At 50.3% G+C, this 16,514-nt stretch overlaps 1 protein-coding gene across 1 annotated transcript in view; it reads left to right on the top strand.

Annotated features, from left to right (window-relative positions):
* Positions 1 to 3,186: 3,186 nt before the first annotated feature.
* The window catches only part of VTCN1 (V-set domain containing T cell activation inhibitor 1), a 58,037-nt gene continuing 44,709 nt past the window's right edge, over positions 3,187 to 16,514 (top strand). The window contains exon 1 of the mRNA XM_062193508.1: positions 3,187 to 3,247. Within this exon, the coding sequence (XP_062049492.1) occupies positions 3,216 to 3,247 (32 nt within the window). The 5' untranslated portion in view covers positions 3,187 to 3,215. The remainder of the gene's footprint in view (positions 3,248 to 16,514) is intronic.

The following is a 16,514-nucleotide window of genomic DNA, read 5'->3' as shown; positions in this document are numbered from 1 at the left end:
ATGGTACCTTGGGGAATCCCAGCAGCTAACACAGAGGAAGGATCAGGAGAAGGAGAGCCCAGGAGGGGAGGGGAAGGAAGAGGAAGGAGACTGAGGTTTCTGGCCTGTGTGACCTAGCGGGAGTTCTAGGAGCTGCAGCCCAGCAGGAGCAGCAGGGTTAGAGATGGCGGGTGATGCGCTCTGGTCCTCTGGTCCCCATAGGACAGCTGAGTCAAGCTGCTCACTATGCACCTGCTGGCAGGACTCAAGTTCATTCTAGAGACAGGCGCTGGGGACACAGTTGGGATCTCCAGACACGGGGGCAGTAGAGGCAGGAAGTGCATGAGGCCTCCAGGAGACGCGAGTGCTATAAGAGAAGGGAAAGGACAGAACCACAGAGAAGCCCATCCCTTAGGGGAGAGACAAAGGCGGAGGCCTGGGTGCGAGACAGAGTGAGAGGCGCTGGTGCGAGGGACTCAGATAAGAATAGTAGCATGAGGGCCAAGAGAGGGTCTCGAGGCGTTCACGCTTCTAAGACTCTCTCCATGCACACACACACACAGGCTTCATCGGTTGTTTGCAATGACATCCCCATTATTTCATGTGTGCAACTCTTTATTTATTTATTTACTTATTTAACTTGAAAGTCTGGGCCAGGCTGAAGCCAGGAGGGAGCTTCTTCCAGGTCTCCCATGTGAGTGCTGGGGCCCGAGCACTTGGGCCATCCTCCGCTGCTTTCCCAGGTGCATTAGCAAGGAGCTGGATGTAAAGAGGAGCAGCCGGGACTTGAACTGGTACCCATATGGGATGCCAGCCCGGCAGGTGGCTTTACCTGCTATGCCACAATGCCAGCCCCTACGTGTATGACCGTTCAGGTTTTGGATTCAGAAGCAGGGTAACGCCTGTTTGCTTCTCCAGAGACAGCAAATGCTTTTCAGCTCTTCGTCCCTGCCAGGTAAGCACACCCCTTCAGCCTCTTCCTGACAAAAGCTGCCCATTGTTGTGGAGTTACAGCCATGGGCATTCAGCCTAGCAGCTTGATGCCTGGTGAGACACCTTGGCTCTTTATTATGGCAACCTGGGCTTCATATCCGGCTCTGGTCTTGGCTCCCGATTCCAGCTTCCTGCCAATGTGCACCCTGGCAGGCAGAGGTAACAGCTCACATGGTTAGGTTCTTGCCACACAGGCGGGAGATCTGGATTGAGTCCCTTGCTCCTGGGTTTGGCTCAGCCCAATTCTGGTCATTGCGCATATCTGGGGAGTAAACTGGCAGATGGGAGCTCTCTGTGTGTATCTCTCTGACTTCCAATTTCTAAAAATGAACCACCACCACCACCACCAACAAAAAACAGAAGTTGCTCATTGGTCACTCAGGACCTTCCAGCCGGATTGGCTTGGTTTTTTCCTCCAGGACCTTCTCTGAACCTTCTCCTGCCAACAGTGGCTGGCTGGGGAGAGAGCCTACAAGGTTCTGCTCCGCCATCAGGGCAGAGCTGCTCTTTCCAAGGCTCTTTGCTGGGTTGGGCAGAATGCCTGTGCCCTGAGCCAGAATGTGCAGGAAGTATGGAAACCATGACTCCCGCTGCCCTCAGCTGCCCCCGACTGGGAAGGGTCCAGCCAGCACCGGTGCCTCTGAGGTCCCAGGATGTCACCTGCTACTCTGGAGAAAAGGAAGGCATGAGGACCACCTCTCCGGGACTCCTCACTCCACCCAGTAAGAGCTGCCTGGAAGAAGCCAGAGTGCTTTTCCCAAAGCCACAAGATTTTCTAGGGGGCCAGGATTTGAACCTGGCTCTGTTGGACTCTGGACATCTCCCCACCATGGACTTGCCCTCTCTGCCCCTGCCTTCTCCCCACCTCCACCATCCACCTGGGCTCCGCACTTGCTCCAACAACCCCAGCACCAGCCCTGGAATGAATCCGCTGAAGGCCTGGAGCACCCTTGCTTTCAACACGCAGGCAGCAGTAGCCAGCGAGCCTGACAACCAGATCGGAATGGCTCAAATCCAGGTGCTCCTCAGGCGTGAGGAGGAAACACTCTGAAGAAGGAAAGCTTTGAGCCTTGGGTAGTACCAGATGGGGCAGGTGTCATGGAACAGCAGATGAAGCCACAGCTTGGGATGCCCACATCTGTAGCTGAAGTGCCGGCTCACTTCCAATCCAGCTTCCAGCTAATGCACACTCGGGGAGGCAGCAGCTGAGGGCTTAAGTTCCTGGGCCCCTGCCATTCATGTGGGAAACCGGGAAGGAGTTCCAGCCGCCTGGTTTTGTCTTAGCACAGACCCAGATGCTGCGGGGATTCGGAATGTGAACTGATGGATGAAAGAGTCTCTCTCTCTCTCTCTCTCTCTCTCTCTCTCTCTCTCTCTCTCTCTCCCCTTTCCTGTCTCTCTCTGTGTGTCACTCTGTCTTTCAAATAAATAAATATTTTTTTGAGAAAAAGCATTCAGTCTGGCTGGAAATCTGAATGCTGTATCTGAAACATCAGAGATCTATTTTACTAACCCAATCACCTTTAGCCAAGAGCTTTTATGTTATGCAAATTCTGTGTATTTTTTTTTGAGTCTTAAAAAGCAAACAAACAAATAAAAACAAAACAAAACAAAACCCAGTGAGATGAGAAGGGCAGGTTCTCTCTCTAGAACAGATTTGCCCACCAGTCAGGCAGTCCCAGAGAGCCCAGGAGAACTCAGTGTTGAGTCAAACACTCAGCACTTTTGTCATCATAGTGAGGGCCCTTCTGAGGTTCGCCAGCCCAAATCGCCTCCACAGGAGATCACGCAGGGGCGACCCAGCTCTGAGTGTCAGCTGCCAGCAAGGGTGGGGACCCCCAGACCCCCAAGGCACAGCAGCTCTGGCACTTTGAGCAGCTCCAGTCCTTGTCTTCTTTGGAGATTTAATCTCCCTCCTTAGTGCTCCTTCTCCGGTCCAGAGGAAAAGCCCTGTGCTCAATACAAGCCCTGCAGCGAGGGCCTGGGAAGCATCCTCCTGCCAGGTCAGGGCTTGGCAGGGCAGCTCTGACCCTGGGCTTCCCAGCCCGTGGGGAGCAGGCGGCCACCGTGCCTGCAGGCAGCTCCACACAGCAGGACTGCTTCCTCATACCTGAGCTGTCCCCAGCTGTGTGCACCCCTCCCAGCCTTTGTGCGCTATTTAAGGCCAGCACCCAGGAGCGGTCTGTGAGTCACGGCACCCAGAAGGGCAGCGGCGGCTCCACGCACCCCAGCACCCAGCCGCCATGGCTTCCCTGGGGCAGATCATCTTCTGGAGGTAATGTTCTCGCCACTCTCCTTACAGGTGGAGGGCATGGGGCTGAGGTCTCTTGGAGTGTTGCGCATGGCCGGGCTGTCTGATAGATAGAGCCCCACCTGTGCCCTTATCTGATCCAACATGGGGCTGGCAGGAGCTGGGCCAGGCAAGAGCCTAAGCAGACAAGACAGAGCGCCACACCCCAACCACTCAGGCACCTGGTCAGGGCTGAGAAGGGTTTTGGTTGGTGACCTGCCCTGGAGGGCTGGCACCTGCTGGGGCATCTCTGGGCTGAGGGGAGTGTGTGCCAGGCTGGGGGGTTCTGCTGAGATGTCAGAGCTCTGATCAGTGTGTGGGCACTGGGCAGGAGGCCTGGGGACATTTGATGGGATGGAAGGGAACCGGTGTTTGTGACTGGGGGTACAGGAGGCCCCTCTGTACAGCCCGGGGGTGGAGGAGGCGAGGTACTTAGTCCCGGCTCTCTGGGTGTGAGTTCTCAGCACCACTGAGCGTTTCCTTCTAGCCCCCTGCGGCAGGGTGGGGCCCTAGTCCTCTGGGCACGCCCTGGAGAGGAGACCCTTGCTGCTGCTGCTGCCACTTAGCCCCCCAGAAACCGGCAAGAGGCCAGCGCACTCTCTGCCTCCGCGTCCCTCCGCTCCGTCCTCGCAGCCTCTGTTTCCCTCCCACAGCATGTTCCTTGCTGGAAGCAGTGAGAGGGAAACATGAAGGGGTTTCTGGAAGGTGATTCGGCGCTCAGGGGGCGGGTGCTTGTGAGCTCCCAGGGTGGATGGAAGGAGCAATCTCCAAATGGTCGGGTCTTCTCCAGCGGAAGGGAGAAGAGCCCGGGAAGAGGGAGGAAAGAAAACCTCAGGTTAACAGGGAAAAGCTGCGAGGAGGCTGAGAGAATGCTCCTTCCCAGAGGCAGCCTAGAACATTCTCTTCCTTGAAGTAAAACATCTCCCGTGGGCGGTGGGGCCTCCTGGGGTCGGCAGCAGGGGCTGGGGCGCACCGCCTGGGCTCCCTCAGACCCTGGGGCGGCAGCAGGTGGCAGCCTTCTGCCCTGACCCTGTCCCCATAGTACACCCGGGGCAGAGAAGCTAGCGTTCCTGAGCGCCTGTCTCCCTGCCCTACAGGAAGACCTGTAGCTCACTGCTGCCTGGTGCGGGTTCCTCAGCACCTCAGAATTTAAGCCACTTGCTCAAGGCCACCTGCCTGTGCGTAAGGGTAGGACAGCTTGGAACCTCTCGGCCACTGAAGCCCCAGGCTCTCCCCACTGAGCCGTGCTTACCCTCGCTGCCTCCCATACCACGGCCCTCCCGCCCCCTCACGATCCGTCAGCTCGGGTCCCACGGATGTGAAACACGCAGCAAGTGGCTGTGTTGTCCCAAGGCTGGGCGGGCGTGTGGGCTTTCTAATAATACATTACAACCAGCCCGACTGGTTTTGCCGGAGGATTAGCAGAAGGTGGGTGTTCCAACTGCGGAGCCCCCACCCTTGAGAGACCCACTGGAGTCAACAGAGGCTCCTCTTGTTGGCCCCAGCGTGCCTCATTAGCTATTCGCGCTCTGTGGTTGCGCAAGCGGTGGCCAGCCACAAGGCTGGCGGGGCGCTAGTGCACAGGGGCCCCCAGGAAGAGGAGCAACCAGCAAGGACCGTAGGAGGCGGGATCTACAAAGCGTGTCCCAGGGATGCGGATGGCAGTCGTGCAGGGAACCGAGTGGGCAAAGGCGACGGAGATGCTGACCAGGGTATAACTTGGGGGGGGGGGGTTCTCAAGTAATCCCAATTGGCCATTCGTAAGTCAGGAGACACTAGGCACAGGGAGCACTTCTTAAGGAAGGCTTCCTGAGCGTGACCGAAGGAGGTGGTGTGATCTGAACGGAGGAGAGGGAACCGAACGAGATACAGCTGAGCACAGAGCAGGGTGTGCAAGAAGCACTGTAAGGTGCTCTGTGTTCTCACCACCGCATGAGGCTCCAATGCTGGGAGGTGGGACTGGGGGGTGACAGCAGCACAAGCTGGGCCTTAGGTACACACTCGGGACTCAGAATTTATCGTCGGCGATGAACAGCCTTGAAGACCCTCCAGCAGACTTTCCATCCGCTGCTTCACTCCCCAAATGCCCACAGCAGCCGACCCTGGCACAGGCTGAAGCCAGGAGGCTGAAACTGCATCCGGGTTCTCCCACATGGGTGGCAGGGGCGCAAGTACTTGAGCCATCATCCACTGCCTCCCAGGCACATTAGCAGGGAGCTGGATCGCAGGCACCGAGTAGCCAGGACTCGACCTAGGCACCTCGACCCCAGTATGGAGTCCCAGGAGGTGGTTGGACTTACAGTGCCACAACACCCACCTCCGAGTTTCTCCACATTCTTGTTTTGGAAAATAGAATCAAGTCTACCCCGCCGTTGAGCCACAATCCTTCTCTGTACCATAGATTGTGCTAGGATGTAGACTCTACATTAAATGCCAGACCCTGCAAGCATTGAGCATTAAAAGGTGGTAGCAAAGAGCGTCAGGGTTGGGGAGGTGAGCCTGGGAGGGCTCCCTGAAGAGCCACTGCTGACACCAGGAGCAACAACCTCCAAGGGATGTTGGAGCTGTGAAAGGACTTGTTAATGGTTACATAGCCAGACTACCTCACACTCCAAATTATCCCCATTTCATAGATGCAAATGTTGAGGCAAGAGGTCCTTCTCAATGTCTCCCAGTCAACCAGAGGCAGAAATAAGCAAGTTACTCCCCAGCCCTCTATACTAGTTGTATTAGGAAATTTTCTTTCTAGTCAGCTCTGTGCCATCTCCTGTAACTTAAACTGGAGCGCAGCTCATCACTGGCAAAAACTCACTTCCTCGCTGACCACTAACGGCCCAGCAACAGGATTCTTAGGTGGCCAGGAGGGAACTGCTTGTCCCTAGAGCAGGCTGGCACCCGGGGGCTGTTGAACTGTGTTGTCTCCGGAGCTCTCTAGACGGCCGTGTGCAGGAATAAGAAGTGACAGAAGCTCCGTGAGAAGCATACCCTCACAGAGCTTGAAACTGCAGCAAGTCTATGCACCGCCTCACTTTATCCATGGGATAATCCAGACCACGGGTGACATTCGTCCAAGCGGCGTGCGTGCTGCGAAAGAACGGCAGGGCGGGGCTGGTGTTGCAGCACGTGGGTTACGTCGCCGCCAGAAACACCAGCAACCCGTCTTAGAGTACCTGAGTCCTGGCTACCTTGCTTCTAATCCAGCACCCTGCTGCTACACACAGGAAAGCGGCAGATGTTAGCTCAGGTGCCTGGGCTTCTGCTACCCATGGCAGAGACCCCGATGGGGCCATGTGCAGCCATTTGAGGCGTGAACAAGCAGGTGGAAGATCTCTCTCTTCCTCTCCCTCCTCTCTTTGTGTCACTCTGCTTTTCAAGTAAGATCCATCTTTAAAAATAAATAGTAAGAAAAGGCTTTTTCAATGATCCTAATTTTCCTGGTCACCTTAGTTAAAAAGCTGTGCCACACTCCAAAAAATCATTTTTTACCCCCAGCACCAAAGATTGGAAAATCTGAGAGCTTAAAGTTTCATCCATGCTTCCCTTTGACATATGAGGAAGTGGAAATACTGTGGATTCTGTCATTGGTCTGATCTGTGTACAGATTCCTTCTCTCCACTTCCTAGCTGGTGACCTCAAGCAAGTTACTTAACCTCTCTGTGTCTTCATTTCAATCAGTTGGATGCTAATAGAAGCACCTTGCTCCTAGGGTGATTGGAAAGACTGGGTTAATGCATGTAAAGAGTCCAGAGCAGAGTCTTGCACACAGCTAGCTCTTTATGTGTTAATTACACTCATTAGCACTGTTTCCAGGTAACAAACTGACTTGGAAAGGTGACTGGGGTGGGGGTAGGGGGGTTGGCAAATTCAGAAAAAGCAGCTAGGGTTAGCCTGCTTCCAGAATATTTGGGTATTCCAGTCCTTGCTCTGTGAGGTGTGGGAGGACGCTCTGCCACCTGAGGTCCCCAGAGTGCCCTCCTTGCCAGCAGGACCAGGGAGCTGTCAGCAAGGCTGATTTTTCCTCCAGACCCAGGAGAAACGCTGGGGGTGGTCTGGGATCCACACAAACTAAGCCCAGCAGGGGATCTGGATGCACTGCCAAGCGCTCACTGGACGCCTCAATTGCTGAGGGAAAGTGTGAGGATGGAAGCCAGGGGGCTGTAAATCTCTCCTGGGATCCTCTGTCCCTCCACTTTCCTCCTTAGGAGATCAGTAGATGGGTCTTGATGAAAATGAAGAGAAAAACAAAGTTTTCCCAGGTAAGAAGCCCGGGTTATATTTCTCATTCTCTAGTTGTCCACAGTCCCAAACCGTGCGCCCGAGAATCTCAGATTTACTGCCCCATCACTCCAAACGATCCCTCATTCCCAGCACAGCAGTAACCACAGGAGGGCAAGTTTTCCTTCTTTCTTTCTCTGCAGATTTAGAAGGGAAAACTGCATAGAATAAAACCTTGAAACGTCCGTGGAGAGCAGCCATAAAGTGTGTGTGTGTGGGGGGTAGATTTGCCTCTTTCCCCACCAACCCTGCCTCTTTTTGCACCTTGTTCACACCCGGCCCCCAGAATGGCTATGGCACTCCCCGCTTCTCTTCTCACCCCGCGTTCCTTCTCAGGTGAGTGCCTTGCGTTGTCCTGCACTGAGAAACCAGAAGTCAGCAATGGGGGGCTTCTCCATCCCTCACTTCCCAAACTGTTTCAGCCTGGCTCCTGACCAGGCTTGGTGCAGGTTCTTGTCTGCAAGGTGGACAAAGGCAAGCAGAAAAACAGATTTATTTAAAGCAAAAGCACACACTGGGGATGAGCGTGGGCAGGCTCCAGGAAGAATAAGCCACCCTCAACAAGGTTTAGAGCTGTCCCTTTATGCTACTGAGAGAGACACAGGGGTGGTGTCTGGGATGGGGCTTAATTGAATATCTAAAGGAGGTGGAATCTGGGATGTGGCTTGAGTACTGCCCATTTTCATACACATTTTTGGAAATCCCAGAAGTGTCATGGTGTCAGATGCATGATGGGAGTGGAAGTGTCAGCCATGGTAATTTTATTATAATGATGTAAAGGCCTTAGTGGGGTGTGGGGGGAGAATGGCCTGCAGCCATATTGGGTGTTTCCAGCTCCAGCTGCTTCTAAGTTTGCAGCATAATGGGACTTGCAGTTTCCACTACACAGAAACAGGGACTTGGCGGTACAGGGAAAGGGAGGCTTGGTGGTGCACAGGAAGGGGATTTGGGTGGTGCAGACCAGGCTGTCAGTTGGACCAGGCTGGGCTGTCCTATCTGCCAATCATAGCTGCTGCTCTAGCTGGCCAGAGCTGTCCCATAGGCTGACCAGAGCTGTCACGCTGCAGGCTGTCACATTGCCTGGGCTCCTGGTCAGGTGCTCCGTGATGCAGCTGTGCAGGGACCCTTCCTTGCAGATCAGGCCTTGCCCAGGGGCCTGGCAGAGGAATTCCTTGGCTGATGATAACCACTCCCTCCACCCAGGCAGGGTCCCTGGAGGCTGTAAACTAAACAGCGCTGGGTGCACATGTCCCCGTGCACACACCTTTAGAAACGGGAGCTAGAGCCCAAGTTAGCCTACAAAAGTCTGTGCACTCCATATTGTAGCTATAATCGTGCTTTTATGTTGGGATTATGTCCTACAATTTTCCTTTCCCACTATACGATGTCTGAAACCTTGGGATTTAACCAGTTTCCGAGGCTTTGCAGAAAGCTAATCATCATTTATAAATACTGTCGCTGTAAGATCTGGTTCAACACTTCACATAAACCACCTTAAATGCAAGTTTAGAAAGGGCACTTGGGTGCTGAGAAGGCCTGTAGCTTTGGGATCCTTGTAGTTGGCTTCATCTATGTGAGGAGAGAGATGGCTGCTCAAGGGGCAGTGTGCACCTGCTCCTGAGGTCTTTGCTGCCTCCAGCAAAATGAGGAGGCCAGAGAGACATCGAGCACCGAAGTCCAGGGACCTGGGGGAAGTCTCTTCTCCATGGCTCCTCACCCACCTGGAAGGGTGGGGAGAGGGGCACTGGGCTATTACCAGAGGAAACTTTGGTATGGACCCAAACCCTAATGAGTAACTATAATTTTTTTAAAATTTTTTTACTGTGAAATAGTAAAAATATAAACACTTAAGGATATTTTGAAAAGAGGAAACCAAGAGTCCCTCATGGCTCCATCATTGCCAATGACTATTTTCTTTTTCTGTCCCTTTTCAAGCCCAGTCACAAGGAATTTTTTCCTAGTTATTAATGCAGTGCATGTTTTTTTCCATTCTGAGTTTTCCATGGAAACTGTGTTTTCTTTTAATAAAAGCTAAGTTTTAAAGCAATTTTAGAGTGTAGAAAGCCTTGCTTTTTATCCTGCAACAGTTGTTTTTCTATGTAGCAGTGAGCATTTCTGAATTTTTATTAGATGGGGAAATGCCACCCTGGGCTTTCCCCTCCCGGAAACTCAGCCCCAGGCCCTGCCGGATGCCCCCATGTGTCTTGGGAGCTTGTCCCATTCTGTTCAATTCATTATCCAGGTGGCCCTGGGTACCACTGTGGCCCAAGCAACACGCACACCTCAAGCACGTAGCAGTCTTTCTATGTAAGGGTACAAAGACAACGGCTCTCCAAGTGGGTTATGAAGACACTGACGCTGTGACCACACTTTCCTCGGAAGAGTTCTGTAGTCAAGCAAGTTTGGGAGAGCTGAGTAGTGTCAGGTGCGACCGTATGAAACTGCCAACAACACCTAGAAAATGGTATTTTCAAATGTTTCGATCTAATATAAATTCCTGGGGACATTGACTCTTCAAATTAGTATGTTAAAGGCTCTGAGTGGTCCTACACAGTTAAAGAAATCTATGATTTCCGTGTTAGGAAAATGTAATCCTCCTTAAGGTAAGACTTACTGAGCTTCATCAAGACACCTTTGAGAAACAACAAGCCGGGGTAATTACCAAAGAATAGAAGCCATGAGTGGGAAAGGGTGCGTGACTGTGGGAGTTGGGAACAGCATGGAGAGCCTGCTCTGCCCTCCAGACGACTCGCATGCGGGCTGAGCAGGTGCCCGGAGGCACAGGGTGGGCTGGGGTTTTTGCTTCCCAGGAACGTCCACTCTTCTCCGCTATCCACAGCCATCCTGTTTTTCACGCCTTCTCCTTCTACAGCAATTCTTCCTTGATTAACTTCACCCCACACTGGCTTCTGTAACTAACGTATGCCCTTTCTGCTCTCATAAAGGTGTAGGGCCGATTCACCAGGTGACATTAATAGCCCCCTTCATATTCTCCAAATGACAGACACTAAATAAACATGGGCATTACTTCGAATGCCCTGTCATTATCATAATTATGAGTCAGTTCATCTTTCCAGGGTATTGTGATCATCCTCGTTTACAGGTGTTCGTCTAAATTGCTTTCAACTGTTCGGTGAGTGAAGTTGATGTGGATGTAGGGAGGGGACTCGGCCCCAGTTGCCAGTGCGTCTATGAAGAAGCATCATGGACACCAAAGACACACGTGGCCAGAATTAAAATTTGTTTTTCTGCAGCCACCAGAGCCAAATGCCCAAAATAGGGAATGGAGATGCTGGGTGGAGGTAGATCCCCAGTAAAGGAGACAGGGGCCCGGCTGGACCAACTCAGCACTTTCCCTTTATTTTTCTTTTCATTTTCACCTCGCTGACCCACTGTCTGGAATTCCTCACATGACAGAGCTTTGAGAAGGCTGCCTGTCACTCACATACTGCTTTGTGGTCATCAGGACGACCAACTTGCGGTGAACTTGGGCGTCGCTGCGGTTATCCAGCAGCTGTTAGGAACCGGAGGGAATTATTGTGACACACCACTGAGGACGTGGGGGATGGCAATTAGAAGGTCGTGTGTTGCTTCCCTCTGAGAGCACGGAGTTAATTATAGTGGTTAATCGTAGCTGTGTGAGGTTTAAGCGGCTTTTTTTTAAAGTGTATTTTAGTTATTTGAAACGCAGAGTTACAGAGAGAGAAAAAGACCTTCTATCCACTGGTTCACTCCTCAGATGGCCACAATGGCCGGGGGTAGGGGGTGCAGGGCAAAGCCAAGAGCCGTGAACTCCATCCAGGTCTCCCACCTGGGTGGGAGGGACCCAAGCATTTGGACCATCTTCCACTACTTTCTCAGGCACATTAGCAGGAAGCTGGATGGGAAGTGGAGCAGCTGGGACTCAAACAGATGCTCATATGGGATGCCAGTGACACAGGCAGCAGCTTAACCCATTGTATCACAGTGCTAGCCCTCAAGTGACATTGAATAGGGTCACTTCCCTTGCCCCTGTGAGTGAGAGGCACTGCTCAGAGTGACTGTGCCTACAAAAGAAATTCTTGGACACTCAGGGCCATTGCTATGAGTATGAGATTATTAAGAAAGATCAGAACGAACTTTTTGTTTTTTCACAATGCCTCGTGCTCACCGAAAGAGCAAACACCAGGAAACCCTGAACAGGTCACAGCATCTTTCAGGCCCTCGCACCTCGTTGGTCCTCTCTCTGTAAAGTTGAATAATCTTTTTTTAAAAATTATTTATTTATTTGAAAGTCAGAGTCACACAGAGAGAGAAGGAGAGACAGAGAGAGAGAGGTCTTCCATCTGCTGGTTCACCCTCCAACTGGCCGCAATGGCCAGAGCTGCGCCTATCTGAAGCCAGGAGCCAAGAGGTTCTGTGGGTCTCCCACACAGGTGCAGAGGCCCAAGGACTTGGGCCATCTTCCACTGCTTTCCCAGACCATAGCAGAGAGCTGGATCGGAAGTGGAGTAGCCGGGACTCAAATGGCTCCCATATGGGATGCCGGCACTGCAGGCGATGGCTTTACCCGTTGCACCACAGCACCAGCCCCTCACATAATCTTAATAGACTGAGTACTTTGGCAGCAATGGGAAAGGGGAGGGGTGCACACCGCTGCTGAAAAAGGGGTGGGATTAAGAGTAATCGAGGGACCTGGCCTGAAATCCTTTTCCACATTTATTGTGTGTGATCCCAAAGCCAGTGAATTTTCTTTGACCCTCAGATTTCTTTTTCTCATTTATTAAGTAAAGATGGTACACGGAATGGCCCTGAGGATCACAGGTGATAAGGTGCAGTGATATGATCATGCCAAGGATGGTGGTGGCACACAAGCCTCTGTGACACCTGGCACACCTACATCGGTCACTGACAGGCTGCTCGGCCCACTGGAACGGGAAAGGTTTTCAAATGTACCAAGAGCCATATCACTTGGACCTTAAAATGGGCAGAAATGCTGAAAACAGTGATCACACAGATCCCACTGTCCGTGTCCCTCTGTGTCCTGTCTGTGTCTACGAGGAACACAGCCAGACTCTGGGGCTCTCGGCCCATGACTTACGCCACTTCCAGAAGTGGCCATGTTACAGTCAGCCTCCAGTGGTGACTCCTCCCGGGGCCAGCACCCTTCTAGGGGCTCTGCATACATCGTTGATTTACTTAGCAAATATTTGCTGTTTATTTAACAAATATTCATTGAACGTGCCCTGTGTATCATAGATGCTAGGGAGACAATCTTGAATGAGACAGGACCTCCAGTCATTTAGAGTACAGGCTAGGAGAGACAGATTTCAACTGCAATAGAGTATGTTAAGTGTGCCACCACAGGACACTTTTAGAATGCTTTGGAATCAATTCCTTTTTATTATTATTATTTACTTATTTGAGAGGCAGCTAGAGAGCCAAAGCAGCACATAGACGAGGGCTCTGTTCTTCTGGTTGATGCCCCCAAATGCCCATAACATCTGGGACTGGTCAGGCTGAAGCCAGGAGCCAAGAACTCCATCTGGGTCTCTCATACGGTGGCAGGGCCCCAACCACTTGAGCCATCACTGCTGTCTCCCAACATGCACGTGAGCAGGAAGATGGAGTCAAAGGATGCAGCTGGAACTTGAACTCGAACACGCCAATGTGGTACGTGGGAGTTGTTTTTTTTTTTTTTTTTTTTTTTAAGATTTATTTATTTATTTGAAAGGTCCAGGTACAGAGAGAGAGAGAGATCCTCCATCTGTTAGTTTACTCCCCTAAATAGCCTCAACATCCAGAGCTGGGATGATCCAAAGTCAAGAGTCAGGAGCTTGGGCCGGCGCCGTGGCTCACTAGGCTAATCCTCCGCCTTGCGGCGCCGGCACACCGATGTGTAACGGGAGTTGAAAATGCAATCCACCTGCCTTCCAAACCTGTGCCCTTTTCTAGCTTAGGAAAAAATTTATTTTCAATAATAAGACTGAAGTAGCTACGGAAGTTGAGGTGCCAGGAGCTATGGCACTGGAAATTTTAGGAGGCGTATCACCTTGGGTCTGAGGATTGGGGAGCTACGCTTTGTTTAGAGCTCGGGAAACTGGCTTCCCAGGAGTCTCCAGCTCAAAACTCCAACTGCCGTGTTCCGCTGCCTTGCTTTAAAAGCTTGAGAAGCAAAACTCTAAATTGTTTGCAGAGAGGAATATCAGTGTGAGGAGAACTGTGTTTTGATATTACAAAGCTGTCAGGATCTTAGTTCTTTTGAAAAGCTAAAAGGACTATTTTCCTCAAAGAGCTCCTCCCTCCAGATTTCTGTGCTGAAGTTACAGGATAAGACCAAAACCTTGAAAGCTTTTTAATAGTTCTCAAACTTTCACAAAGGAGAAATCTGGCTTTTTTCTCATATATCTAGGCTGATATTTTATTTTATTATTATTATTTTTTTTGACAGGCAGAGTGGAGAGTGAGAGAGAGACAGAGAGAAAGGTCTTCCTTTTTGCCATTGGTTCACCCTCCAATGGCCGCTGCGGCCAGCGCATCGTGCTGATCCGAAGCCAGGAGCCAGGTGCTTCTCCTGGTCTCCCATGCGGGTGCAGGGCCCAAGGACCTGGGCCATCCTCCACTGCCTTCCCGGGCCATAGCAGAGAGCTGGCCTGGAAGAGGGGCAACCCGGACAGAATCCAGCGCCCCAACCGGGACTAGAACCCGGTGTGCCGGCGCCGCAAGGCAGAGGATTAGCCTGTTGAGCCACGGCGCTGGCCTAGGCTGATATTTTCTAATAAATTACTAGCTCAATGGAATGCTCAGCTTTTAGTTTTAAATATTTATTTGAAAATCAGAATGAGAGAGAGAGAAAGAGAGAGAGAGAGAGAGAGAGAGAGAGAACCTTCCATCCACCTGTTCACTTCCCAAGTGGCCACAATGGCCAGGGCTGGGCCAGGCCTAAGCCAGGAGCCAGGAGCTTCTTCTGGGTCTTCCACTGGTATAGGGGCCCACTCATTTAGGCCATCTTCTACTGCTTTCCCAGGCGCATTAGTAGGGAGCTGGATCAGAAATGGAACAGCCAGGAATCGAACTGGTGCCTGTGTGGGATGTCAGCACTGCAGATGGCAGCTTAACCCGCTGCACCACAGCGCCAGCCCCTCAACTTTTATATATTTAGCAAATAAATATTTTTACTGACACAGACCCCAACAAATCTCACTTATCTTTGTGAATGCGTTGCCCCAATGTAAATGTTATCTTTCTGAGGCAGGGCAGATGAGACCTTAGATCATGACAGTGTTACAGTTTGCTACCTTTAAGGCAAATACAGTTGTAAAGAAGTGAGTTGCAAGGTGGTGGCTCTCCTTGGCATTCTCCAAAGGTGTCAGACTCTGAAGGAAGTGCTCAGTTTATACGAAAATTCTTTGAGCCCCTAGTGCCACTCCCCCGGGCCCCCTGGTAGAGCGGCTGTTCTCTGGTCATCCCCAGGGACAGCTGTGAACAGTGCCTGAATTGTGAACTCACTCGCCCACTTAAATGAAGACAGCCACGTTGTGTGTGATGTGCATTGCCCGGCATGCTCTACTGTGTTAAGATACCAGCGCTCATCGGAGTGGATGGGACAGTAGCTGTTTTGAAACTATTTGAGGAAATGCCACAGTGTTTTCTGCAATGGCTGGGCCAATTTACCTTCCCACTAACAGTGTCCCAGTGTCCCTCTTTCTCCATACCCTTACCAACACTTGTCATCTCATGTCTTGAGGTGATCTCTTATTGTGGTCTTGATTTATATTTCCCACAGATGATTAGTAAGTTAAGAACCTTTATATATTCATATTGGTCATTTGTAGATCTTTAAAAAAAATGTATAATCAGATCTTTGCCCATTTAAAAACTTGAATTATTTTCTTTTTTTCCTGTTGAGTTGTATGAGTTCCTTATATGTTTTGTATATTAACTCCTTATCAAACATATGGTTTTCAAATATGTTCTCCCAGCCTTGGGTTGCCTACCAATATTGTTGTTTCCTTTAAAGAAGCTTTTCAGTTTGAGGTTGTCCCACTCCTTCATTTCTGCTTTAGTTGTCTATGCTGTTGGTAGCATACCAAAAAATTATTGCCAAGACTAATGTTAAAGAGCTTTCCCCTGTATTTTCTTTTGGGAGTGTTATTTCAGATCTTTCACTGAGTCTTTAATGCATTTGGAATTAATCTTTGTGTATGATATACGGTAGGGGTCCAATTTCATTCTTTTGCATGTCAGTGTCCAGTTTTCCCAGCATAATTTGTTGAAGAGAGTATCTTTTTTTTTTCTATTGTGGGTTCCTGGTGCCCTTGTCAAAGATTAGTTAACCGAGTATGAAGAAGCTGCTTTCTGTGCTCTCTGTTCTGGTTCCATTGATCCATGTATCTGGTCTTCAGCCAGTGCCACAGTGTTGTTGTTTTGTTTTGTTTTTCTTTAAATGGCTTTGCAATACAGTTTGAAGTCAGGACCGGTGATGCCCCCAGCTTTGTTTTTATTGCTTCATATTGCCTTGGATATTTACAGTCTCCTTTGAGAATCTGGATGAACTTTACGATTATTTTTTATATTTCTATGAAAATAACATTAAAATTTTGAAAAAGATTTCTTTGAATCTGTAGATCACTTTGGGTAGTATGGCAATTTTAATATTAATTCTTCCAATTCATTAACATGGGACATCTTCTCATTTGTTTGTCTTTCCCAATTTCTTAAATTGGGATTAAACAAAAATAAATATTTTCAATGTACAGCTCTTTGACCTCCTAGGTTAAACTCATTCCTAACTATTTTAGTCATTTTGGTGTTCTTGGAAATGAGATTATTTTCTTAATTTCTTTTCCATAGAATTTGTTGTCAGTGTATAGATGCACAATTGACTTTTGTCTGTTGATTTGGTATACTCAACTTTATTGAATTTGTTTCTTACCAGTTCTACCAGTTTTTCTTAGTGGATTCTTTTAGGATTTTATGTATATTTAGTCATGTCATC

Source organism: Lepus europaeus, chromosome 5 (assembly GCF_033115175.1).
Source record: "Lepus europaeus isolate LE1 chromosome 5, mLepTim1.pri, whole genome shotgun sequence".
Taxonomy (NCBI): domain Eukaryota; kingdom Metazoa; phylum Chordata; class Mammalia; order Lagomorpha; family Leporidae; genus Lepus; species Lepus europaeus.
Note: the sequence above shows the minus strand (reverse complement) of the source record. Positions and strands in the feature narration are given on the sequence as shown.